General features: G+C 38.2%; 3 protein-coding genes across 4 annotated transcripts; 1 reads left to right on the top strand and 2 right to left on the bottom strand.

Moving 5' to 3' along the window:
- Nucleotides 1–3,639: 3,639 nt before the first annotated feature.
- On the bottom strand, nucleotides 3,640–6,818 carry LOC110712574 (protein PLASTID MOVEMENT IMPAIRED 1-like). Its single transcript, XM_021891041.1, has one exon. The coding sequence runs from the start codon at nucleotides 6,510–6,512 to the stop codon at nucleotides 3,948–3,950; it is 2,565 nt and encodes an 854-aa protein (XP_021746733.1). The 5' UTR covers nucleotides 6,513–6,818; the 3' UTR covers nucleotides 3,640–3,947.
- A 1,204-nt stretch (nucleotides 6,819–8,022) lies between these two features.
- Nucleotides 8,023–15,854, top strand: LOC110712575. 2 transcript variants are annotated; one of them, XM_021891043.1, is made up of 3 exons: nucleotides 8,023–10,070; nucleotides 11,820–11,998; nucleotides 12,611–15,854. In XM_021891043.1, exon 1 carries the CDS (start codon nucleotides 8,353–8,355, stop codon nucleotides 9,877–9,879), a length of 1,527 nt encoding a protein of 508 aa, XP_021746735.1. In that variant the 5' UTR covers nucleotides 8,023–8,352; the 3' UTR covers nucleotides 9,880–10,070; nucleotides 11,820–11,998; nucleotides 12,611–15,854. The 2 variants fall into 2 exon arrangements, with proteins under 2 accessions (XP_021746735.1, XP_021746736.1); XM_021891044.1 differs by lacking the exon at nucleotides 12,611–15,854 and having other exon boundaries at nucleotides 11,820–12,522.
- A 129-nt stretch (nucleotides 15,855–15,983) lies between these two features.
- On the bottom strand, nucleotides 15,984–19,037 carry LOC110712413 (protein CUP-SHAPED COTYLEDON 3-like). The gene is made up of 3 exons (XM_021890875.1): nucleotides 18,394–19,037; nucleotides 17,971–18,275; nucleotides 15,984–17,658 (listed from the first exon to the last, which is right to left on the bottom strand). Exons 1-3 carry the CDS (start codon nucleotides 18,650–18,652, stop codon nucleotides 16,948–16,950), a joined length of 1,275 nt encoding a protein of 424 aa, XP_021746567.1. The 5' UTR covers nucleotides 18,653–19,037; the 3' UTR covers nucleotides 15,984–16,947.
- Between the last annotated feature and the right edge of the window lie 8,543 nt (nucleotides 19,038–27,580).

Below are 27,580 nucleotides of genomic sequence, written 5' to 3'. Positions count from 1 at the left end.
CTGCTTTGAATGTGAAAATCGCCAAGTTCATGGGGAGAAATAGTTTTAGTTTGTGGCAGATCAAGATGCGGGCTTTGTTGAGGCAACAAGGGTTATGGGCTTTGTTACTGGGTCCGGATACCACTGAGATAGCCGTTTTGAAGGAGAAAGCACACTCAACAATCATGTCGTGTCTGGCCGACGATGTTATCACCGAGGTCGCGGAGGAGGAAACTACATCGGGTCTGTGGTTGAAGCTGGAAAGTCTATACATGACGAAGTCTTTAACCAATAAGTTGCTATTGAAGCAACGTCTGTTCGGTCTGCGCATGTCTAAAGGTACATCCCTTAGAAAACACTTAGATTAATTGAATACGATTTTACTAGAATTGCGTAATATTGATGTTAAGGTGGAGGATGAGGATGCTGCCTTAATTCTGTTAGTGTCTTTGCCAATGTCATATGAGAAATAGACAGAGGAATTTTGGGAGAAAATCTAGAAAATCGTTTCTAGGGGTCCTAAACCTAGTGATGTCTGTAATTACTATAAGGAGAAGGGGCATTGGAAATCTGAATGTCCCAAGAAGGTGAGACAACATTATGAGTCTGTAGATATTGCATAGGGAGACACCCATTCAGAAGAGGATTATATCTTGATTGCTGATGAACATGTGCATCACTTTGATGTGTGGGTTCTAGATTTGGGGGTGTCTTATCATATGTGTTTAGGGGTGTACATAAACAGGACCGGACCTAAAAACCGACTTGAACCGGACCTGTTGGGACCAGACCTAATCCGGACCTGTAGATTCAGGTCCGGTCCCGGTCTTTGAAATTCAAAGTTTCCGGTTCTGGTCCGGATCAGGTCTAAAACCGGGGTTTTCAGGTCCGGACCATATATATATATAACCCTAACCCAAAAACCCGGTCTCAGCCTCTCATTTCTCCCCTTCTCTTCTTCTTCCTCTCCCTGTTCTCTCTGTTCCGTCATCTGGTTTCCGACCCACACCGGATCCCTCACCGGTTTTCGACACCGAAACGCGTGACCTCCGTTGCTCCAGATCTCCAGTGAGTCCCGACACCGTTGGTCCAGATCTCCAGTACTCAGATGAGTCAGATCTCCGTTGCCCAGAATCCAGATCGCTCCATTTACTTTTTTTTCGATTTAATTTCAGTTGCCAGCGAGCAAAGGAGGAAGAACTTCCGGCGACCACCACTGACACCGCAACCTCCGTGGTGTTAATTTACCCTTTTTCGATTTTATTTCATTTATTAAATTATAAACCCTAGGTACTTGGTTTATGTTTGATTTATTGTTAATTTGCTGATTTTCGTGCTGTAGACCACCGTTGGAGCCTCCTTACCCTTTGAAGATCGCCGGACGCTTCGCTATCGCCGCCGTTGTTGGAGCCTCCTTATTTTCGATGATTTATTGTTATTTTCGCTGAGTTTAAAATGTAGATCCAATTTTTTTCAATATTTATGATTATAATTAGTTTTTGATATAATTGTAATTTTAATTTATATTTTTTAGATAATTTCGAATTTTTGTATAATTTTAATTTATGTTATGATTGGCTTGATATAATTTCGAATTTTAATTTATAATTAGTTTTTGATATCATTGTAATGCTAATTTATATTGTTATTTTCGCTGAGTTTAAAATGTAGAAACTTTGGCTTGAATAAAGAAAAAAAAAAAACGAAAAAAATACAAAATAGGTCTGTTCAGGTCTAAACCCGGACCGGACCTGATTTTTCAGGTCTGACCCGGAACCGGACCTGTTGAATCAGGTCCGGTCTCCGGTCCTCAAAATTCACTAATTTAGGTCCCGGTCCAAATAGGTTTGGTCCGGTTTTGGACCGGTGTACACCCCTATATGTGTTCACGTAGGGAGTGGTTTACGAATTACAAGCATGTTGATAGAGGTGTTACTATGGTCAACAACGAAGTCTGCAAAACAGTTGGTATAGGGTCTATTAGAGTTCGAATAAATGATGGTAAATTATGTATGTTGAACAATGTCAGTCATGTTCCACGGGTCACGAGGAATCTGATTTTGTAGACAGAAAAGGGTTCAGTTTCAAAGGTGAAGGTGGAGGGTTGTATGTCTACAAGGGTTCAAAGGTAGTTTTGAAGGGTGTTAAACGGGAGACATTGTATGCGTTGTAAGGGTCTACGTTATCTGGTTCGGGGTCTGGTGTTGTCGCATCGTCTGTTTGTGGTAGTGTTATGAAACAGGTGGAGCATAGACTCACTCTAGGTAGGGGTGGTGGTCCACGTCCGGGAAAAATCAATGAACACTCACACTGAATCTGAATTACCACAATTTTCTTTGTTTGAGAGGTGGATATATCTGAGCCGTCCAAGGAAGGTATTGCTTATGCTAGGAAAAAGCATTGGCAAGCCATCTATTCGAATCTGGTTCCGCAGAGTAAGTCACAAGGTTGCTTGGACTTACAATTTATTCGAAGCTGTTAGTTGCCCTTTGGGCAAATCTGGTGCCCGACGGGGCAAATCTAGTCCGTTGCTCGACGGAGCAAACCCGGTGCCCAGCGAAGGCAAATCTAAGCAAAGAGAGTCTGTTTCTGGTTATCTGTTTTTCTGTTATATTCGTCTGTTTCTGGTACATTTGACATTGTGATCAATGCATGTACATCAGTTTTATTGTGAGGGGATTCAAGTCAAGGTGGAGATTTGTAAGGAATATGCCTTGAATCGATAGCCTTAAGTAGGGAGCTAGGAGTCGGGAACTAGGAAGAAGTGGGGCAAGACATGGCCATGCCGAAGAAGTATTGAAGACTGCTGAGGCACGTCTCAGCGAGCTTCACATGTATTCGGCTAGGCACGCTCGTGCCATCGGGAGGCACGTCCGTGCCTAGACGGAGTTCCGACGAAAGATTTTGAGTTCTGGTGCTTTTTGGACGTGAGGCACGTGCCTTAACACTTTTGGCCGATTCTGGATACTTTGTTCGTGGACTTTGTTTCCTTAAATAAAGTCTATCTTTTCTAGTCTATGGGTTATTATAAATATCCTTAGGTTATTTCCTAGTCGTATACAAGCAATGATCATTAGTTGAGTGATTATCAGAAGTGTGAATGTCTTTTGTGAATTTCTCATTTGTGAATTATCAGAAAGATAACATTAGAAATCTGAGAGACAATCAATCTGTTTTCTGTGATTAGTCTCAAATCTGTTCTGAATCTGTAATCAATTTTCCCCAAAATCAATAAAACTATTACTCTCGCCAGCCCGTGGATGTAGCTAACACATTGTTGGTGAACCACGTAAATCTTTGTCTGTTTTTCTTGTTAATTTTACATTCAATATTTGTTCTTTCTTGCATCCGTTATAACACCTCTCAAATTGGGTCAAGAATTGAATGATGAGCTTAACTTTGGTTGAAGTAAACTGAAACTTATTGAGTCAAATCTAAATTTTTTGTGCTATATTGTATTGTTCCAAATAAGATAAATTTCTCAAAAACATTTTGCTTAATTGAACTAAATATTGGTTAAAATCAGTTGAATATTGATGAACAACACTTGTTGAGTTAAATGTAAATTTGTTGTGCTATATTGTATTGTTCCAAATAAGATTAATTTTCTCAAAATTTTTTTGCTTAATTGAACTGAATATTGGTAAAATCAGTTGAATATTGATGAACAAAACTTGATTGTAATGTACTTAGAAAAATAAAAAGAACATGTACTTAATTCACAGAATATCCTGCTCCAATGTGAATCAGGTTATCTAGCTGATACATTTTCTTTTGGAGACTAGTAAACATTCAATTCATTATTTATATATACAGTCACCACTTTGTTGTGCTTGCTGACATGTGGTGTTTTTTTTTTTCTTTTTTTCTGTGGGTTGAATATGATGCAACTTATAATATGTAGTAGAAAAAATAAATTAATATGCTTAACAAGGGTTTAAGTACACGAAAGAGGAAAAATGCCACTATTACTTTGTGAATTTTACATCTGGATTTCTTATCGACTTGAGCCACATATCCGCAACTATTCTTGATGAAATGCTCCATAATAGATCCTGGCCCTTTGAGCTTGGAGATTTGCCTTTTTTTGCTGCCTTTCCCATGTTATATGCTATCAGCCACTGTATAGCAGTGAGTCTCTGCTTTTCAGTATCCCAAGCACTCTTCTTTTGTCCTGTTTGAACTTTCATTCCCCCAACATGCAAACTAGCCACTCTAAATTTAATCTGCTCATTTTTCTCTTGTTTTGCCTCAGGAGTTGCGTGAATTAATACTATAGCAGGTCCACCAACAGCCTCATATCTCCTAAGTGGATCACGCAGCTGAACTACCATCAATAGTGTGATGGTCTCTGACTCTTCTAGCTTGTTATCTTTCATCCAATCATCAAGTGGAACTGCCGAAGCAAGAGGATGGTTTTGGTCTTTTTGTCCGCTGATTAGTCCCCTCGCACCAAGTGGAGAAACCTCAAAAGGAGCCTCTTCTTCAGCTATCTCTGCCTGTATTTTTAGAGCGTCAATTGCCATAGCCTCAATCTTCTGCATGGAGAACGCCAGGATTTCATCAGCTGTTAGTGGATCTTCATTGACATTCCAAAGCCCTGTTGTGATGCGTTCTTTCCTGCCAGTGCCCAAAGCGCTTGCAATTTGTTTAATGGTAGCAAGGGTACGAGCAGCACTTGAACTGGCACCTTCTTTCTTTCTGCCACTGATAATTGTGGATGCAATGCCTTCAAAAGCTACCTGTTCTGCTGTTTTTCCCATCAGCTCTTCTATGGGCATCAAAGATAGCACTTCTGAGCTAAGTTGCTCAACCCCAATAGCAGCCATCCTCTGAAATATCTCAAACCCGTTGATGGATTTGTCTGAAGTTATAACAAAAGGTCTAGATATCTGCATTGCAAGCTTTGGAGTGTCAGTCTTTGATACCTCGATGTTAAAAGGATTTGTCGCAGTTAAGAACCCTCCATTTCTAGTCTGAACTACACATCCCAAACCCTTTCCAAGATCTGGTAGAAAAACACTTATCGACTCGGCATCATCAGCAGTTTCCTTAGTTTTAGAAGCAGTAGGCATTTTATTCTGCAACTGTTTATAATCATTAACTGCTTCCTCATCCTCAAGCATCTGCAGGAACTCCATTGTTACATTCTCTTCATCAGCATCAAGCTTTTCTGCATCATATGTTTCTTCTTCATTTTCATTAGATTGGTCCGCATTTTCTTCACCCATCATTGATTCAAGAGCTTTAATCTGCTGGGCTATCGAATCCAGCTCTGTTAATCTTGTGAGGTGAACGTGATCATGTACCACTTCCTTTACAACTTCACCTGTTGAAGACCCAATTTCAGCTTTTTCAGTAAGCTCTTCATCTTCATTGGTTTCATCAGTGTTCTGAATTTCCACTCCTTTGTCCACCACTTCAAAATCTGGAAGATCAACTTCCTCAATACCTGACTCTTCTTCTTTTGGCTTCTGAGGTTCAGGTTCAGGTGCAGGCTCATCAAGATTAAGATCATCAATACCTTGAAAATCTGCAGTTCCTGTGCGAGATGGAGTCCAGACTTCAGAACGGCTCGACAACTTGGGACTTGGTATGCTGAATGATGATTTTGATTGCTTCCGTCCAAATGTTGAAGAGGCTTTTGCTTTTCCTGGCTTCAATCCCCCCTCGAGCTGACTGAACAATCCAGTTCCTCCATCTTTTTCCATGATCTGAAATGCTAATTTCAGCAACAGTTGTCCACCTTTTGCCTTTCCTGAAAGGTCAAAACTCGTGTCCCACTGTCGTATCCTGGAACCTTCAGCATTTTTCTCTAGAGAATCCTGGATAAGGCGGCTCAAATCCACCGAGCTTCTTCCAAAATCGAGCTCTGCTGCATCAATTGCAAAAAGATAAATTAGAAAGGGTCTTGGTTCGAATTTCAGCTGTTGTTTGTCACCAACTTGTGCCCAGTAAACATGGCATTTAACAAACAAGGTCTCCTCAAAATCAGCTGCTCCTTGGGAAACTCTTGAAGGCATAGTATTCACTGCCCCATCTTTTGTCTCCTTCTTCCTCACACAAACTGAGAGCCTTAGCCCATTCATGGATGCTGGAAGACCCTGAGCTGTAACAACCTCCACAGAAAACAAGCAGCTTAGTTTCTGCATTCCAATATGTGACAGAGCTCGCATTGGCTTCCATTTCCAAATACCCTTCTTGTCCGTTGATGATGTATCCTCATGATCAAATAGCTTAACTTCACTTTCTTTTTCTTTCTTCTGCTGCTCATTTTCGTCAGCAGGATCCTCCTTGGCTCGAGAACGCCAGGGAGATAAGGACATTCTCCTGGCCCTTGTCCTGACACTGGGCTTGCTGTCTTCATTTGCTGCCGTGTCAGCTTCATCAGCAGTAGGTACCGAGGGGGCTGAGGACCGAGGGAGGACAAGCGATGCAGTTCTTCTGGTTGCAGTAATGTGAGACTGGTAGAGGGTTTGGCTGAGTTCTTCTAGCTCCTCTAAGAGTTTAGTGTTTGACTCAGAGGCTGCCATTACTTTTGGCTAATTTGTAGTTCCAAAAAGTAAAGTTAAAAGTGATTTGATTTCTGAAAGAAAGATGATGGTTTTCCAGAAAGGTGCATGCTGCAGCCTGCAGGAAGATTAGGATAAGACAATGTTAGATTATGTGGTAAGGTGGGATTATGAGGTGGAGAAACTGCCATGAGTTTTGAATGCGGATGCATCTTAGCTTGTGCGTCGAAAACCAATGAATTTTATGTGGGTGATAAAGAGGGAATTATGTGAAGGATAAGGGAGGAAAGTCATCACTTTTTGTGTTTTTGTGCACTTGTATACTCTGAAAAGGACTAGGATATTGATTGAATTAATTGTCCCATTTGAAATTTATTGTTTGGTTTGGTGATAAATGCTGAATTTGCTTTTTGGCATGTTCTTTCTACTGAAATCTAAAGCGTGCTTATCAAAGAAGATAGTCTGCATCCCTTTGCATTACTGATTGTGTTCTTAACTACCTTGCCATTTTGAAACAAAAAGATGCAATCCACTGTTAATGAAAAAAAAAAAAAATGCAAGGACCTAACTATGATCCTGCAACCTCAGAAAATGGCAAATAGTGCTGTACCAGAATGGCAAATGTTGGCTTACAATGAAATCTAGGGAAAAATATATTATTACATACACCTTAGAGGCTTTATATTTGTCAAGTTTATAAGTAAATAATACTTAGGTTGTGGTTGTGTGGTGTTGTGTGAATCATAAAAAAATAAATATGGACTACCACAATGAGTGGATATTAGGGAGATGTTATGGTAGATTACATAAGTAGCTTTGAGTATAATGAATGAATTTACCAATATGCCCTTCAAAGGGATGGATGATGGACCAAATTTTCTTCTAGAAGCCTTTTTTCGAATTTTACTTGGCCGGGGTTTGGGGCGTGCAAATCTCGCCGAGACACCCAATTTGAAAAAAAAAGTTCGCCCCGATCGGACACCTGGAGACAAAGTTACGGATCCCCGAAATTTCAGAATCATATCTCTCAACATAGGCATTAGAGGACCTATCCAAGCAGCCTATTTAGTACTCTTAGAGATTAGGGGTTAAAATAAAATAAAAAAATTGCCTTGATCGGACCCCCGTACTAGGATTTATGCGCTCCAGAGTTTACCGTATCTTCAAAATTCTCCTCAAACTTATGGAATAACACAGATTATGTCCCCAAGGATACCGTTTTCTCGTGATCTCGATTTTCCGTACGAAAACAAATATTCACTTGACCCGAGGGGTTTTGTATATTTCAAAGAAGATAAAACATGTTTTTGCAGCAATTCGACTCTACAGAAAAGTCTTGGGCTTCCTGCCTTTCTTGGTAACCTAGGATTCGACGATTTCTTCAGGCTAGAGATTGGAAACCTCGGTTACATTCAAACGGATACAAATAATCTCAATATCAAAGGAAGCAGAGCAACCAAATAATGGGTATGTATGTTTGTTTTTGTTTAATGGAGCATATTTATTAGTTTGTGGCAATAAATGTATAAGAGTAATTCTTTGAGACCAAGTTGAGCTATCCTTGGACAAAAATGCCACTCAACAAAGCCCTTTGGCCGTAGACGACACGGCACACCCGTGCATGATGCACGGGCTAAAGCATGTGCATCCTGACTGTTAACAATAACGCGGGCCCCACAATCATACCGGTATCTAACCCTCAAACCCACTTTTCCCACTAAAATTGCACGGCCGTCACACCTCTCTTTCTCTCTTCCTCCATTAATACTCCCTTCAATTTCTTCCAATTTCCACCATTTCTTCCTCCTCAAGGTTAGATATAAGCTTCAATTTCCTCATTTTCATCGCCTGATCTACAGAAATGTCAGGCCGACGAAGAAACAAGAGGGCCCGTGCACAACCAAATTCAACCCATCAATGGCACGGCCACCCTTCTCCTGAAGAACCCATAATTCTTGTATCTCATCCAAATTCCTCTACTATTTCCCATAAAAACCATACTTCAAACTCCGATCTTGAAATTGAGTACAAATTGTCCGGTGCACGGGGGAGCAAGAGGGGCCGTGCACATCCAACTTCATCCAATCATCAACATTACCCCTCTTCGGAACCGGAACCGGAACCGGAACCTGAAACGGATGGTAACCCTTTTAAATTTAACTTAAAAGATGCTGATTTTCCGCTTATTGAATTTCGTGATGATGAGCATTATAATCGCTTTCAATGTTTGAAAGTTCGTCGGATTGTAGCAACAAGGTTTGTTAGTGATGAATGTATTACTGCTTTGGGTATTAAATCTGATTTAGAATGGTTATTTGATCGAGTCGGGTGGACTAGTTTGATGATGAACCAATACCATACTTATCAACAACTTACTTTAGAATTTTTGAGTTCATTTCAACAAAATACTGTTAAAGTTCCTAAAGGCCATGTTCCTGGTGTTTGGTTTAGAATGTTTAACAGGGAATACTTTAAAACTTTAGATGAATTTGGTGCATTTTATGGGTTACCGGAAGGTGGTAATGCACTGTATTATAACAGTGATCCGAGTTTGGTTTGGGGGCAAATTACGGGGTTGAATGGATATAATCCTCAGTCGTCTAAGGCCTCTCGGATTCATAACCCTGTGTTTCGATATTTGCAGAGGTTAATGGCAAGTACCATTTTTGGGAGACATGATAGTCAAGGGACTGTTAGGGAGTGGGAAATGGAAATGATACAAAGCATGTTGTATCCGGATGTTCATTTGAATACGGCCTCTTTCATTGCCCGGCATTTTCATGCTGTAGGCAAGTCTAAGAAGAAGAGTCCGATTGTCATTGGTGGACTCATTACTCCTATTGCGGTTTCCTTAGGGTTTGACTTCGATCATATACAACCAGTTGCCCATATCGCCACCCTTGATATTCCTAAGCTTGTAAGTATGGGATGGTTGCAGGAGGATGGTGATAGGTATCGATGGGTAGTTAATAAGAAACCCGCATTCTTTTTGCCTAATCCTGAGCGTACAACGATTAGGAACCAGGCTAATTGGGTATTTCCAGAAATCTTTGCAAGTGATGGAGAGGATGAGGAGGATGAGGAAAACTGTGAAAGGGAGTACCAAACTAACCCCTCTCCTGTTTTCGTGCATGAGGAACATGTAGGTGGTTCTTCCTCCCAGTCCATTCCAAATCAGCCTCGTGACTTTGCTGCCCTGCAAGCTTTTTTGGAGTCTATTCGTTCTGGAATTCAAGAAATTCACACCTCTCAGCAGTACATGAACCAACGCCTAGACCAGTTTGATCAAATGCTTTACCCCATATACAGATGGCATGTCCAGCAGGGTCATATCAACCCCAACACTCTTCCCTACCCTGACCCACACTATCCACAACCCCATCTATAACCACCCGGTCCTCCCAGGAAATAGCTATCTCACTCTCTCTGTACTCTGCACTGAGGATAGTGCTTATCACAGTATGTGAGTACTTTGGCAATTGCTGTGTGGTGTCTTCTATGGTGCTCTGTCCTTGGTGCACTTCATTTCTGCATTAACCTTCATCATGGATGACAATCTTCGTGTACTTTTGCTTTCAGGTTTGTGCTTTAAATGACTGTTTTCTTCTTCTTAATGCTTTAAGATATATAGGAAGTGATGTATGAAATCAATGCATGTCTCTAAATATATGTCCCCTGAATGAGTTGAGTTCGCTGAAATTGAGGCATCCCACATTTGATTTGCTTGATTATTTGTAGTGTTTATTTCTTTGTAAAATTGTAAGTGATAGCTTGGTTGCATCGAGAATTATTTCATGGGAATTACTTTGTTTGGTCAACATTAGAAAATTTACAAACCATGGGAATTGTGAATGACCAAGGGGTAGGTTAAATAACTTCACATGTTATGTGGGAAATTCTAATTCCTAAAATCCTAAGGAAGCTGTTATTCCTTCATTTTGCCAATATCACAAGTGAGCCAAGCCTTTCTTAGGAATTTCTGTCGCCCATACCAATTGATTGCAAATAAACAAGCTACTATTGCAAATGGGTTATTGCTTTGGTTAACAACAGGTGAAGATGGGTGAAATTTGACTTCCTTAGGAGTTAGAACTTTCCATAGAGCATGGGCAACAAGTTACTGACCCCCTTGTTCACTCAAAATTTCCATGAATTGCAACTATCTTGGTGTCAACCAAACAAATCCTGTCATTTCATTTGCAATTGTCAACTAAATTAGCTGTGTGATTACTTCTTGGTGTTTACACTCTAGAACTCATACTCTCTACTTTGAGTTTCAACTAGCCAAAACATCCCAAAAGCCACCTGCATTGATCGTACCCTTTGTTTTACCCCTATTGAGCTTTGTAGTTCTTTTTTTTTTCGTTTCTTTTTTTTGGTATTTAACCCAGTTTTTCCATATCAACACCTCTTAATAATATTTCCCATGACTTGACTTAGAAAATAGTGAAAGCTCCATTTTTTGTACAAATAGATAAAAATAAATTGTGGTAGAAATAATTTCGGTAATTTAATTATTTTAGGTATTAGGCATGGATCAAAGTATCATCATACTTTGTACATATATATAATTTATCTGCTGGTGGCATTAGGTGTATTCTTCCTCAATTTTTATTTAATCCTCTGTTAAAAGATAAGAAAATAAAAATTGGAAAGAATGAATTAAAGTGATAAATTTGATAGCATCAAAATATGTTTGTTGTTAGTTAACCAAAAGTTTTTGGGGATGATTATACTTATCTGGTTTATACTAGTGGAAATTGAGTGTGATAGAAAGCCTGGTAGTGTATTGTCATTGAAGTAATATGAGTGAAACAAGACCCCTACTAATTAGATGAGTGATTGTGTGATTTTGCTTTGATGAGGATCTTCATGAACTTGCTTGTGTGGCCTTATTCCCATTAATTTACTCGAGTTCTTAGTGATGTACTTATGCTAGCTATGTGTGTTCATGGTTAGCAAAGGATTCATATGTTTGACTGCTCATTTTATTAGCTGGTGTTCTACACATCTATTTCTGTGTAATGTGTTCAAAGTTTTAAACGAGACATGGAGTGATTTAGTTTGCCTTCTGTATATATACTTTCTATTCTTGATTGGCATTTAATCTCTGTACTTGAGAGAGATTACCTGCGGGCTGTGGATGCTTGCTATTCTGTGATTAGCTCCTATGTGTATTTTTGCTCAGGATATACTAAGCTCCTATGGTTTTTGCTTTTTATTTTAGTTTTTTCCCCTCTTGTTTATGCTCTGTTATGTGTGTCAAGTACTGTCAAATAGCCTTTTGGTCTTTGGTACTGATATGTTTCTTGTGTGTGTGATCTGCAGGCTCTTAGAAAGCTAGAAGAGCTATATCGCCTTTATCGGCCCTCCAGACAGGCTTGAATGGTGATGGTATGATAAAGCTATTGAACATCAAGCACGAACTCATGGAGATCCTTGAATAGCTACTTTGAAATTTGCTTGGAGAATTTCAGAAAATCACACTTTATTCTAGGGCCTGCAAGGTAATCCAGTGCAATGGTGCATAGGGCTGTGCATTGATAAGTTTCTGAGAGCATACAACCACTGCTTATTGACGACATATACAAACTTTAGGGGCATTAGAGGTTTAGTGCTGTAAAATTGATAGATTATGCATTCATGTGCTAATTTGTTTCCGTAATTGGCTTAAGGCCACCATAAGCCTTTATATGACCAATTAATGGACATATATTGTTCCAAAAAGCATTATATGACCTCGCTCTCCGGGATGCATCCTCCACCATCATTTGAGGTTTCGTCACTAGGTTTTTTTATCTTTTAAATGATTCTATTTCATGTACATATCCTTCACTCTTGGAGAATTTTTCATTCACCTTTTATTTTAACTATCAATTTAGCTAGTTTAAACTCGTCTCTCGTCAGTGACTAAAGGCCAATATGAGTTTATATGTGATCTATTAGTGGCCGTATATGATTCCAAACTACCTTTTATGACCTTGTATGTAAAATTTTGACACTAGGTATGAAATCTCTTAAAATGGTCCAATTTTGTGTGCTACTCCGTATATTTTTCAAATTTAGCCTTTGAATAACTATTTCTGATTTGACAATGTTTTTTTTTTTTTGGTGTTTAGAGAGGCACAAGGGCGATGATGAGAATCGATCAATGTTATGCATTAAAGACTTAAAGTGCTTCTGAATGTCTCAAATAAAAACTACTCGTATAATACTAGGTACAGTATAATGTTATGATCCTTTGACGCACCAAGACTTGTCACGAAAAGGCAAATGAGCTACCTTTTGTAAATTATAGCACGGCACAACACGTATTGAGCGGACCAAACAATGGGGTGGACGAAGTGTGTAGAAGAAGAAGCATAAAATATTCATTCAAAAACCAGAACACCAACATCAACTGAGTCTCAGTGAAAGGAAGCTAAGTGTGTTGTAGAAGAAAGAAGAAAAAAGGCAAAGTTGCTAAAAGGAGAGCCACTGCTTCACAAATTAGCCGTTTTGGTCAAGTGGGTCGTATTTCCATTCCCCATGGCAGCCGCTGTTGTATTCTCCCCTCCCAATTACACCAAACCCAGCAGTTCCATGGATGCTTCTTCTTCTGAATCTTCTCATTGAGTCATTTCTTATGGTATTACTTTTCATCTTTCTCTTTTTTTTTTCTTTTATGATCAATTATTGGGTTCTACTTCTAATGCTAGATTTCAGCTTTATGTTTTTGCCATTTATCTTCAGTATTTGGTTGGACTCTTAGGGTTTGGCTAATTTAACATTCTTAGTTTTCTGGGAAAGTATTGTTTTTGGTTGTTGTTTTATACTGTATAGTTTACATTCATAGTATAAATTATCATCTTTGGTGATAATGTTTACCCTGCCAAATGGAAATTGGTTGCTGTTCTGTTTTGATTGCTGTATAATTTACATCAGATTTATTGTGTTGATATATTATTATTAGAGCTTGAAAGTTGAAACTGCATACATGTGGAACTGTTCTTGGTGTGTTATTGTGGATTGTTATTGGCTTGATTTTGGTTTTTTTATGTCTGTCTTCAAAGTATGTATATTTTGCGCTATTCTATGAAAGAACAGTAAGGAAGAGAAGTGTGCTATGTTCTGTTTTTATGAAGCCTATAAGAATCCTGTTCCGACGAGTCGGATCATCATTGATAAGCCTAGCACGCAATAGTACTAGTGTTTTCACTCATCTTGTTAGTTAAGTTTAGAGATAGTAAAGGGTGTTTTCCAAACAATGTAGCTATCCTAGCATTTTCTGACTGAGAAAATCCTCTTGAAAATGAAAGAAGAAGAAGAAGATAGTTTATGCTAGGCCGTCTTTTGTATCAATTCTTCTCAGCATAAAAACTTGGATTTGCTTGCAATTAGGTTGTTTAACCGAGCATTTGATGGTTTCCTTAGGATTGAGATTGGAGAGTGGGAAATAGCTTACATTGTCGTTTTACCTAGGGAGAGATTGCAACCTTGCATAGTTCTAATTGACATTATTAAGTGAGAATATGGCTTCATATTGTAATTTGTGGGTAAAATCATACTTTGAACCATGTTTTTGTTAGTGTGTTGCTGTTTTACTCATATTGTGTCAATTCTTATTCCTGAATCTTATTTGGGGCATGACTTGATTCCTTTTTCTTCTTGGTGCGGCATATCTTCATTTCTCGGCGATTATTCTGATGATACAGCTTTAGGTGTGCAACGTTTTCATAAGTTTGATACTTCATATGTTTTTTACTGTTAATGTATTACATATATCGAACATGACATTTTAATTCTATGAGTTGAACAACTCTTTGTATTGACTTTCAATCTAAGAGAAGTTTGTTATAGATATTGTATGTGTTCTTATACCCCGAAACTTTTTTTATTCCTCTCCATAGCCCCCCTCCATGGTTTCTTTGACCATCATCAGATACAGCTTCAATAAAAGATTTTAGTTTTCTTCTGATAAGTACCAGTGTTGATTATTTATTTACGCTTTATGAGGACTCATTAACCTTCTATAATAATTAATGGCAATGTGGGTCGATTAGTAGGGGGATGGAAAGATGTGAAGAACCCATTTGATAATATTGGTTAATTAGGAATTCTGAACTGATTATTCATTAATGTTTGGTACGTGATCTATCCATCAGCAGCAGCTGTAGACATAATAGCCTATCAGTAGATTATTGAAGGACTTGTTCTGTAATTGCATTTGGTTATTGACAGTGTGAATGATTGTCATTGGTAACATGTAATATCAGTATGTTTTAGGACCCTTTGGAGTGCATTTGATGCTTTTGGATCTTATTTGTGGAATTCAGGTTAAGGATATACTTAACAGTTGACATACTTCTGTGTTTTTGGTGCACTAGGATCATTTTTGCCTAACAATTACATCATTGTTTAATTAGATATACGGAGTCATTTACCTAACAAATACATCATTGTTCCAGGGGGCTGAGCCAATGTGGTGCTAAATATTGAGAATGTTAGTGATTTGGTCATTAATACTGTTTGGATGAGCTAGAATTTGGAGGGAAAGCAGAGTGAGGGATCTATTTTTCCTTTGATACAATATATGAGAAACGGGAAGGAAGAAAATTGTAGATTTGTAGGGGTTTATTCTTCTTGTACTGAACCAAATTTCTCTACAATTAGAATTTGATAGGAAAAGGATAGTTCAATCCTTCCCTCCTGCTTCCCATTAACTCCTTTTTCTTCAGTATTATTCCCTCTCCTCCCCTTCCCTGGCCTCTACATATACTAGCCAAACAATGTTAAGCAGCCGAGTCCTTGGGTAGTACTGTCTCGACGCTAGTAATATCTTCCAGCACTTTGTTTAGGGTGAGTATTTGCTCTCTTAATTACCCCTTGACCTTCAAGTTTGCCCTTACAGACTTTTGATTTGTCATACTACTTTTATGACCACCTGATAACAACCAGCTCGTGATGAAATAATGACTGATGAGGCTCCAGGTAGTTGGTAAATCATACAGGTAGTAATCCTTGTTCTTTTGTTCTTGTGTCATGACCGCGACAGGGTTCTTCCCTCCAGATTTGTGTTCTATGGAGTACTCAGCAACTCCCTTTATATAGATTAATGTATATTGATTACTAATTAAATACTTTATAGTTATACCATGTAATTATAAGTTTTTTCTTACTGTGGTAATACACCAAAAATTATTTTTGACACACGTCTAAAAGAGAAGAGTAGAGAAAACTATGCTCTAGCAATGGATGTGCGAAAATCAATTTTTAAAGTGCCAAAATAATTTCTCGTAATTCATATATATAGTGTGTATTTTTTTTTTTCTTAATGTAACTTCTTTTTCATAATGCATTACTCTTTTTACTTTTCATATTAGTCAATAAAACAACTTGACTTTTTACATCCTCATTTGTCTAATTTGTGTTGCAAACTACAAAATCATTGTTGCAAATTACACAAACTACAAACTTGAAACGGCACGATCAAGCTACTAGAAGAGGGCAACTTAACCTTGGCTAGGGGCTACATTATATCGGCAGAGGATTCTTTGCAGTGCACTGAGAGACACTGATCTAAAATTCATGGCTGGATGGATATAGCTGTACCCTGACCTGGGCTAGGTATCCATGCCCTATTATTGCTTTGTTCGTATTTGGTTTGATCAACTTTCTTTCGTTCATTCAAGCATTCATTTTTACTGTATGATAATAATAATAGAGCCATAGAGGTTAGGTTAGACTTTAGAGTTTAGAGGTAGACTAGTACAATTTTTAGGTCGGCCAAACATTTTACCATTTTACAACTCGCCCTTCACTGTTACTAGCTGTTTTTATCCCGTCGTTACACCTTGAGGCGGTGAGGCCTGAGTAACAAGTCTAGCTTCGAATGAGCATACATTAAGGATCGATTTGGCCTAGTTTTTCATCGGATTTTGATACACTACTTACATAAAATTATACAAGTCTAGCTTCGAACTAACATACGTTGATGTATTGGATATAGATAAGTAACACTACATTGAGGATCATTTGGACTTGATTTTGTCAATATGATAGCCGCCGTGTTTTCACTTTGCTTATACTCGTATGTTTCGAACTTGTGTGAAGACCACACAAACAAATTCATACACATGACATGATTATATAACTCTAATATGTATTAAAACTCATCATGCACTTTTTTGTTACGTGTTTTATTCACTTTTTTGGATTTGGAGAGGTCAAGGAAGGGTACGGTGCTATGCACGTGCATGGGTTACTTGGGAGTTTTCTCATGTATGCACAAAAGTAGCAAAGGCATAGTAGATAATTAAGTAGCATATTTGTATACATAAATTTATGTTAGCTAGCTAGGCAGCTAGATGAGTATTTATGTAGATCTATATAATTAGCAGCAACTAATTTAACATAAAAATAGATATCTAACTATTAAGAAATAGTAATAATAACAATGATAATACTAATGAAATTATTAGGGATGAAGACGAAAAGACCAAGATTCTGTAGGATGGTATTGGTGGTGATTGATAGTATGATTTAGCATCCTGTCTAGTGCTGCTACTGCAAATGAGGGAGACATTTCAGCATGATGAACAGCAGCTTCGACATCGACATCTTCGTCCTCATCATTATCATTGACAGTAGTAGTAGCAGCAGCAGCAGTGTAAGTATTAGGAAGAGGTTGAGGTTCCATCATTTGATCAATATTCAAGGGATTATGATATTGATTTTGGAAGTACTCATTCTGAGCCCATATTTTGTCAACCCACTGCTGCTGCCACTGTTTTGTTACAGCAGGCACAGTAGCCGCAGCAGCAATGCTGTTGCTGGCGGTGGAGGAGAGGCATCGCTGTTGGAAGGACTTGAACCGGGTTGTTTCCCTTGAGGCGGCGGCAGGGAAATTGGTGTTTGATCCAGAGATGGATGAAAAATTGGGCAAAGGGTTCACCAATAAGGAATGGAGGAGGTCATAATGACGAGGTTGCCAGGGTGTAGTATCAGCTAATGATTGGGTGGTTGTGGTGGTGGTGTTAGGTGGTTCAGCCAAAGGAGGTAAACTGCTTAGGAAAGGAGATAAAGGCTGCAGCAGCGGCGGCGGTGGCGAAGAAGGTGGATGATGAATTTGTGGAGAGTATTTCTTTTCTGCATTCTTGTGGAATATTCTGCATATCACCCATTCTTCCTGCAATTATTTTTACAAGTTTATCAAATCAGTCCTAGCTATAATATCCTAGGAGTGGAAATTTGACTATTTCTACTTACTAATATCTGCCTTTTCAGAAAGCATGGTATGAATTAGCACCTAGAAACTTAAAGGCATAGCATGACAAACAACTCCAGGGTCGGCTAACATGAATTGTCACAAAAAGATACGATGAGTCGACAATTATTAAGACAGTGAAGTAGAGACTTTGGAGGAGCTAGTCCTATAATGATTTGGGATCGGCTAAAATGAATGGTGGAAATTAAAAACAGTAAGCAGTAGAGTAGAGACCTTAGAGGAGAGACGAAAGGAGGAGAAATGGCCGTCAAGACGGTACTCATGCATAATCCATTTAGTCTTGACGCCGCGAGGAGCACGGCCTTGGTAGAACACGAGCGTCTTCTTCATACCAATCAACATTCCTCCTCCACCACTACCAGCAGTAGTTGTAATACCAGTGGCGTAGACCTGTTTGTCTTTACCAGTAGCCTTCCAATAGCCAGTCTCAGTAGCTCTGTTAGTCCTTAACCCTGAAGGGTACTTCCTGTCTCTTAAGCTGTACAAATACCACTCTCTTTCTCCCATCTTCGCTCTTTCTGCACATCACACACATAATAATAATAATAATACATAATCATCAGTCATGTTATGTCATTTGTTTCGTAACAAAAAAAAAATCAGGTGAAGAGAACACGGCGTGTATATATTATATACCTGGAAGGTCCCAAGGCTCACAACGAGTGAGATCAACTTCAATAATTTGGACACCGGAATTGGACAAGAATAAGTTGGTAGTAGTAGGAGTAGTGTTGAAGACCTTAGATGCAAGGTAGAAAGTAATGAGTTCTTCATCTGTAGGATGAAATCTGAAACCAGGTGGTAAACCACCATCTTTGTCACTAAATTTACCATTGTTTTCTTCAAATATTCCTTCTTCTTTAAGCTCCCTTAACACATCTTCAACCTTCCACATTTTTTTTTTGTAAAGAAAGAAAATGAGGAAATAATTAAGAGAGAAGTATGAATATATAGTAGAGTGCACTGAAAACGAAGGAGTAGTAGTTTAATAATGATAAGTAGCAGGAAATGAAAAGGGGGGGTTAGATTTGGTGGTTGATAACATAGATTTGATTGTCATAAATTAAATATTGGGTTAACATTACAAGATCAAACAAGTGCATCACCTGAGAATGAAGAGAGAAAAAAGAAAGGAGGGCAAGTGGGTAACAGAAGGAAGGGGTGCACTCCTGTGTATGTGTATTTAATGCTGACTGTTATTCAACCACTGATCAAAGATTTATGCGTGCGTGTGTAACCATATTATTAATTTATTATCCCATATTATTACCCGTTTTCTTGTACTTGCAATTCATCATCTACATAGACATTAGACACGTAATTTAAGAATTACTCGTATGTTACTCCGTTGTGTGTGGCTCGGGTGATGCTTTGGCCGGGGTCGGTGTTACTTTATGTGAATATGTCGAGGGTACTTTTTTACCTGTATTGTGAGTCGTAACATAAAATAAAAGGTAACCGGAGAAAGTATAAGAGTAATACTCGTACTTATACATATGGTATATTAATACGGAGTACTCGTATTATTACTACTTTACTAGGTAGCAGTATTACTGCTTCATTCAAGGATTGTAAGTTTTGTAAGTTAGCAGGATGTAACCAACCAAATTAAAGGGGAGGGCACCTCTTTTTTTGTGAATAAGGAATCAGGATGATGAGATCATTATATTGTTGCCTAATCATCAAAGTTTATGAATGAAAAAAAAATAAAAAAAATAAAGAAAATAGGGAATACTAGTAGTAATAGCCTAGTAGGGTGAGATAGTGAGTGTTAATAGCATGTAGTAGGCATAGAATAGGCCTGCACTGAGCTATGAGTAGGCCTATTTTTAAACTACCCTTATAAATTCACTCCCTTTCATTTCAAAGTTTGAGCCTTTGCGTGAATGCAACCCTATGTTTGATTATAAAGTTACTCCGTATATATTTTATCCGTCCTTTTAAGTTTATTTCATCGTATTTGTCCATATACTTAAAATAAATATAGGGAGCACATATATGATTTTAGGAAACATAATATATTTAATTAAGAACTATTAGTAACTTTCATACATAATATGATATGGCTACACACTGATGAAAGGGAAAGGTTTGTAAAGTTTTTCACTTTTACATATTAATACCTTAGTGGTTTAGTGTATACATATACATTAAGGGCAAATTTTACTTTCCAATATGATCAATTGCTAAATAATATTTGAAGATTAATCAGTCCAGAATTCAGTATATACTTTTTGTCACAAATTACTCTGTATTATACACAAATCGACTTGGAGAAATCATAAATTTGGAATTTGAAATCATTAAGTCTTAAACAAGCATTGTCCAACTCAACTAAAAAATACATAACTTGTATCAGGTTATCAAATAGATCTACATGCTATTTCAAAGACAAAACCATTTAGATAAGTTTTAATCCGTGAAAATTAGGCTTTAAAGAACAAACACAATAGCGAATTATTAAAATAAGTAAAACAAAAATAATATAAATGTTATAATTCCTAAATATATATCCGGTGAAGATAGCATAGCATTATATATCAGCCATGAGAAGAAAAGTTTTAATTTTAAAAGGGTGAAATAGTTGTAAAAGAATAAACCAAAAATAGAAAATATGACAATTAAAAAAAAAAAAAAAAGTTACTATGAAAATGCTAAAATTCTCTAAAAAGTAAAAAAAAAAAAAAAAAAAACAAACAAAAACAAAAATAGGATGCCTTGTTGAGTTGTTGCCCCTCTTATTAAATGATCGACTACTGGTACGTCTATCTTCCTGGACCTGCCCCTCCACCGACCAACCTATCTTCTTACTTGATTGGCTGATTATTATTACTCTGTATAAACTACTCATATACTACGTATAACTAGATTGTGTATTGTATAATGTATTAATGTAATATGAATTATGGAATATGAAATTTAAGTCAATTTTTAAAATAGTAATTAAAACATTATAATACATTTAATCGATATGCTATTTTATCAATTTAATTCATAATACAAGTAGAATGTAAAATTACAAATCAACTCGAGAAATTATCTAAATTATTTCAGCTTGTTATCATCCATAGATTTACCAACCACGCACTAAAGTGATACTTCGTATGTTATTTATATAATATTCAATTACATTAAGAAGCTATACATACAATAATTATTCAAAGTACAATCATGAACAAAAATTTTCTTGGACATTTAATTGGCGTTTCTACATTCTCAATATTTATAATTATATATGAGTAGATAGATTTTTTTTTTGGTTAAGAAATATTGATAGAATAATAATAGAAAATTTTAAATTAGTCAAATCTAAATAAAAACATTAACATTTATATTTAGCGATATTATATTGATAGAACGATAGAAAAATAATAAATAGAAGTCAAATCTAAATATGTTAAATTGCAACTAGATGTGGCTTGTGGGGTTAAGAAGAAGTTGAGTTTTATCAGAAGAAAGCCAAAAAATGTGGAACCTGTACAATTATTTTAGTCCATTAAAATCTTTTTGATAGATTTTATTGAACTAAATTTCTTATGGTATTTTCTCCTACTCTTGTCATGAATTTTTGAGGAAGGTCCAAAATACACCCTTCGTATACAAACAATAATATAAATAGCAAGTCACATAAGACTAGAATAAAACATGTCTAGGACCGGGTCTGCGGGTCATACAATGGTTGTTCAAATGTTAGCTCAAGAACCATAGTGTTTGATTTCGAGTTGACCCAACGAATTAAGTGATTTAAATTTGCTCTTACTTTGAAGATAATAGGTTTGAATGCATATAGTCATCATAAGCGAAATTAACCATACAAATGAGTAAATGACATCTACCTTCAACATAATTCATAATATAATATTCTAATATTCATAATTTCTATTTATTGTTATACTTTGTATATATAATTTAATTTTTATAATTCCTAGATATCCATATAAAAAATTGGAATTTTTAAATTTGAATACCATTGACTCAAGACAAAAACTTTTTAACATCGATTATATTTGGGTCAATTTTGAACTAGCTAGGTCAATTTTTTACATGTTAATTAACTAAATAATATTGCTATAATTAATAATATTAAAATAAAAACGTATGTAGATTCTAATCATCTAAAAAAGACGAAACTGATTTTGTTAGAAAAAAATATAGTTTGAAAAAATCAAAATAGATTCGTGCATGCATTGCATATTTGCATGTTGATAAAAATAATGATAAAAAGGCCGTTTGATTAGGTGAATCTTTTGAGAGTTGTTAATGACGTAATAGTAGTTGTAGTAAATAATGAGCAGGAAAATTAATGAATATAATAATTTGGCCAATGAATTAATTTCGAAAAGAGAGAAATTACTTGTAGTATCAAAAAGCACACGTGTGGTGGGGAAGCCGAAGCCTTGTTTATTGCGTATGACGACAAGACAGGTCATTGTATAATTCATACTCACTTCACTAGTGTAGTGTACTAGTGGACAGTGGCTAGTGAAGTAGTGTAGTGTGTAGTCTGGTTGGTAGCGCCACATTTTTTTTAAAGAGGTTTTACCATTTTCATCATACATTTTTTTATGGGGAATGTTTATGTAACGAAAGTTTTCGTTATGGATAACCTCTTTGGGTGTTGCAAATCTTGCAATATGTGTAGGATAACGTACAAGAAACCGGAAGATAATAGGTTTTTTTCGCGCTTATTTTAGAGTTATAGCTTATAAATATGACGTGAATAATTGTTTGAATTTTGAATGTACGTAACTTATTTGAGATTGTAAGGAGTTTATATAACTTTACAAATATCATAACTTACTTTGTTTTATGTGGTTGATTACTTGATTACGCGGTATACTTAATACTTAATAGGCAACAAGCTGCATGAGGAAAGAATTATTCATGAACTAAAAAAAAGAGAAGACTGAAATGATGTTAAACGAGTTCAAGAGTAAGATCTGAAATAATGAATTTGTTAACCTTGATTGATCCAACACTATTCAATCCATCCATTAATTGGGCTTTACATGCTCCCTTCTGGACCAAGTAAGCCCATCAACCCAGTAAGCACTTATCACGGCCCACACTGGTAGAATATGTATATTGTCTTGTTTTTCTTGAATCATTTTTTTATTCAAAGAATGATTTCAATCAATTTCACATTAAAGATTAATTATTTTGTTTTGTTTGATTCAATTTTTCACATGTAATGCTTCTATGGTAATTACATTATAATGAAAGATAACCCAATATTAATTGTTTATTTCATACTAAGCTCCTGTTCACTTCACCTTATTTTGCTGAACTAAAATTATTTTTACTGAACTGAAACTATTTTTGCTGAACTGAAATTAATTTTATTGAACTAAAATTATTTTTACTGAAGTGAAACTATTTTTGCTGAACTGAAATTATTTCTACTGATTCTCTATTATATTTATTCTTTATAGTTACTGAATTTTACTAAACTGAAATCATTTTTACTGAACTGAAATTATTTTTGCTGAATTGAACTTATTTTTACTGAACTGAAATTATTTTTATTGAAGTGAAATTAATTTTACTGGATATTATTTTTGTAAGATGAAGTGAACAGGAGACCTAACTCAATTAAGTTTTAGGTCATGTAAAGTCCAAATCGAATTTAGGCCGGGTAATAATCTAGTGTATAGGTCGATTTGCCGCATATAATCACAATAGAAAATGTTTGGGTCCAATTTACTCCAATTGAGCCGGTCCACAAATGATTCAATTACAAAGCCCGAAAGAAGGTTCGACTCTCCTAATACATGCCAAGTCAGTCAAAGGCCCGATCAACGTGGCAAGTCCATTTGACCTCAAGGCTCAATTTATCCATTTGAGTAAGGTATAAAAGCCTTGACTTCTCTCTCTCTCTCAATTCATTCACTTCAAGCCTCAAGCATTAACTCTCTTGCATAGCTTTCTCTCTCTAAACACTACACTGAATTCGACATTGTAGGGGCCTTCCTCGGCACAACCCCCGAGACCAGTTTATGTGTGTTTGCTGTGCAGGAAACCCTCGTCCCAGTCATCACTTGTTCCGAATCTAGTATTCATCCCACAAGTAAAGCCCAAATGAAAGACTTATTGTTTTCATCCGAAATAATTTGGGGCCGTCTGTGGGGAAAACATTAAAAAAACAAGCCAAAAATCCACCATCTTAGCAACATAACTAAGAGCGGATTGAGTGCCAAGAGCACTAAAAAGAATGGTCCTTTTTCCTTGAAGAAGGTCCCAACTCCATCTTTACCCTCGAAGAAGGGACCACCTTCCTCATCATCTTCCGAGGCTACCTTATCGAGGAACACTGCCCTAGACAGGTCACCTTGCAACACGGGTTAGCCGTCCAACTCTTGGCGGCCGAGCTGGTCAAATGTTAGGAGTCCAACTCCCAGCCGCCATTCCTAGTCTTACCCAATGGGGACACCCCAAACGGGTCCTACTTCGGAGGAAATGGCAAGAACCCTTACTACCTTCATGGACTTCATGAAGGCTCAAGAGAATCAGCATCTCCCACCTCCTGCTCCCTCGGTACACGCTGGCTCCATACAGCAGCCAAGGTACCTAAGGAGGGGAACAGGGCAAGAGGAAGGAGATCGAGTTCCATCTTTCAAGGAGCTCGAGTATTGGGACGAAGATACTTGGAGAACTAAATGGGAAAGAAAAAGAAACCCACAGTTCTTCGAGGGGTCCGAACCCCGAAGCTTCAAAAGCAGCAACACCGCATCCATGCGGCAAGAGTCTGCTCGCCGAAACGTTCATGAAGGTATCGACCCTAGGGAGGGGAACGTGCACAGTCGCCTCACCTACCCCGAAGATATTGCACCTTACCCTGCATCGTCCTAGTTGAGGACGAAAACCACTTCTCCCTCTCTGAGAGGGGGAAGCGAGATCCAAGCGACTGGGAACAAGAGGAAGGCAGTGATGGTTCCCTCCAGTTTCCCATTCCAGAGCTGGATCCTGGAAGAACATGTGCCGACGGTGAAAATCCCGGCACACATCACATATGATGGTACTTCGGACCCAAAAGATCACATTGCCTCTTACGAGGGGCACATGTACTTGAACCCCAGGTCCGAAGCGACCTAGTGCAAATACTTTTCAACTGCTCTCAGGTGTCGCATAAGCGTGGATCACCAAGGGAGTGAGGGAGGGTTCGATAACCGATTCGAAAGATCTTTCCAATAAGTTTTAGAGCAAGTTTTCTACGGATAACCGCCGAGTGAAAACAACTACAGAACTGATGAGTCTGTAATAAGGGGAGGACGAAAGCCTCCGAGACTATCTAACTCGCTTTAGCAACGAGTCGTCCAGAATCACAAGTCTGGACCAAGGGCTAGCCGTTTTCGCACTGCGGAACGGGCTACAAGCTGGAAAGTTCCTCGACTTCATGGCCATGCATACCCCGCAGACCCTGGAGGAAGCTCTTGATGCTTCGAATAAATACATCCGAGCCGAAGAGTGGAACAAAACCAAGTCCCAATCCCAAACGGGGACTGGTAAGGCAAAAGGACAATAGTCCGAGGGCTAGGGCCAGAGGAAAGGGAAGGCGAAAGCCTCAGAACTGTCCTTGGCGACCGAGCTGAAAAAAGAAAAAACCCCATTCGTAGGGAAATACGAATCCTACACTCCTCTCGCTTTTCCGCGTGCTAAAATTTACAGCATAACGAAGAACGAGGAGAAGTGGAAGAAGCTGATGCCACTTCCATCGTGGCATCAAAATAAAAACAAAGACCGATGGTGGAAGTTCCATGAGTCTCCTGGACATCATACCGAGGACTGTATCCAACTGAGAGATCAGATCGAGGATATGGTCTGAAAGGGTTACCTGAAAAAATATCTCGCGGATCGCCGTGAAGAGAAAAAGCCGAGCAAGACTCTCGGCTGCAACTGGATTTCAACCGAAAAAAAGACAAGCCGCAGTATAAAGAGCATCCGGACATCCTTGTCATTTCTGGGGGACGAGCTCCCGAAATGCTCGAAAGCGCCACTTGAGGGGTCTGACCTATCAAGTCAACCATGCCTCCATCCGAGGTCCGCAGTCACCGGTGCCGAACATTACGTTCACCGAATGCTATGCAATTAGATTTGCGCAGGTTTAATTATATGAATTACGCAATATTGATTCGAGATTCGACAGATGAGAATTAATACTAAGGCCTAATTTCAATAGGTAGAATTAATTTATAAATGGTTAAGTTAAGATTCGAGAGATGTGATTTAATTCCAGGTTAATTCTGTGATTATAATACGCTCTTTATAATCTGTTTTATCCCGGACTATTATTTATTGGTGAACCTAGACCCTAGGATTTTTATTATTGATTGTTTCCATAGTATAATTCTCACAATTCTTACTCGTTACTTGATAATTTAGATTATAATAATTGATTATAAATAAAAGAACATTGTTTTCCTGTGGATTCGACCCTACTTCCCCATCTATTTTAGTTAGAGGTTTTAGGAATTACTTTTGATTAGATGATACGACTTTAGCCTGTCAGGTCTCCACGTACCATCAAATGATGATATATGTTTTTTACGAAGGCCACTCTGAAAGAATTAAGGGAAGCCAAGAGGCTGCCCGAAAATGCAACTACCTCAAACCTTCCAAAAAGCGTTGTGAAGACAAGGATGATGAGGAAAAAGAAAAAAAGAGAGACTGAAGCACCAAGAAGAAGAAAGGCTTAAGTGCTTCGGCCCAAGGGACCCCTGCCCAAGAAAAATCTAAGGGGAGAGGAGAGGTTGGCTCTTCATTTGAACCAAAGGATTTGGAAAGCCAGTCAAAGTCTGAGACGCTTGCCGACATCGACAGCAGGCCAGATTGTGAAGAGTCCAGTTCCAAAACAATGGAGTCGGCCAAGCAAACTGAGTCAATAGAGTTGACCGAAGGAGACCTAGAAAAATGTGTCAACATCGGGCTCGGACTCCATCCGAGTTGAACTTATCCAACACCTTCGGGACAACAGAGATGTGTTCGCTTTCTCAGCAGCAGATATGCCTGGGATTGATCCGAACCTCATCTCCCACAAGCTGAACGTTGACCCCACCTCTCGACTGGTTACGCAGAAGAAGCGGAAGCCAATAAGAACCGAGACATCTCAGCCAAAGTAAAAAAACTTCTGGATGCAGGTTTCATCGAACCCTGTCTATATCCGGAATGGCTAGCCAATGTGGTGATGGTTAGAAGGCAAATGACACCTGGAGGATGTGCATTGACTTCATGGACCTAAATAGGGCTTGTCCGAAGGACTTCTATCCCTTGTCGAGGATCGATTTGCTAGTTGACTCGACAAGTAGCCATGCTCTGCTTAGTTTCATGGACACATTCTTGGGGTGTCATCAGAACTTCATGCACCCCGTCGACCGAGCAAAAATGACATTCAATACGAACACCGGGGTGTACAACTACAAAATGATGCCCTTCGGATTGAAAATTGTTGGGGCAACATATCAAAGGGTGGTTGATCAGGTCTTCGCCGAGCAAAAAGGCCGCAACATGGAAGTTTATGTTGACGATTCCATCGTCAAAATCAAAGAGGACAAGGACCATGTCGCGGACCTGGCCGAAACCTTCGCCACCCTTAGAAAGCACCAAATGAAGCTGAATCCGAAGAAGTGTGTATTCGGCGTGAAGTCGGGCAAGTTCCTAGGCTTCATGGTCAGCAAAAGGGGGATTGATGCCAATCCCACCAAAGTACAAGCAGCGCTCGATCTTCCCAAGCTAAAAACAAGAGGGATGTTCAGCACCTCAATGGGAGAATGGCAGCCCTGTCCAGGTTCATCTCCAGAGCCTCGGACAAGGGGTTACCCTTCTTCAA

The sequence above is a fragment of the Chenopodium quinoa genome, unplaced genomic scaffold (genome assembly GCF_001683475.1).
Source record: "Chenopodium quinoa cultivar QQ74 unplaced genomic scaffold, ASM168347v1, whole genome shotgun sequence".
Lineage (NCBI taxonomy): Eukaryota > Viridiplantae > Streptophyta > Magnoliopsida > Caryophyllales > Amaranthaceae > Chenopodium > Chenopodium quinoa.
The sequence above is the reverse complement of the archived record's forward strand: the minus strand, read 5'-3'. Positions and strand labels throughout refer to the sequence as shown.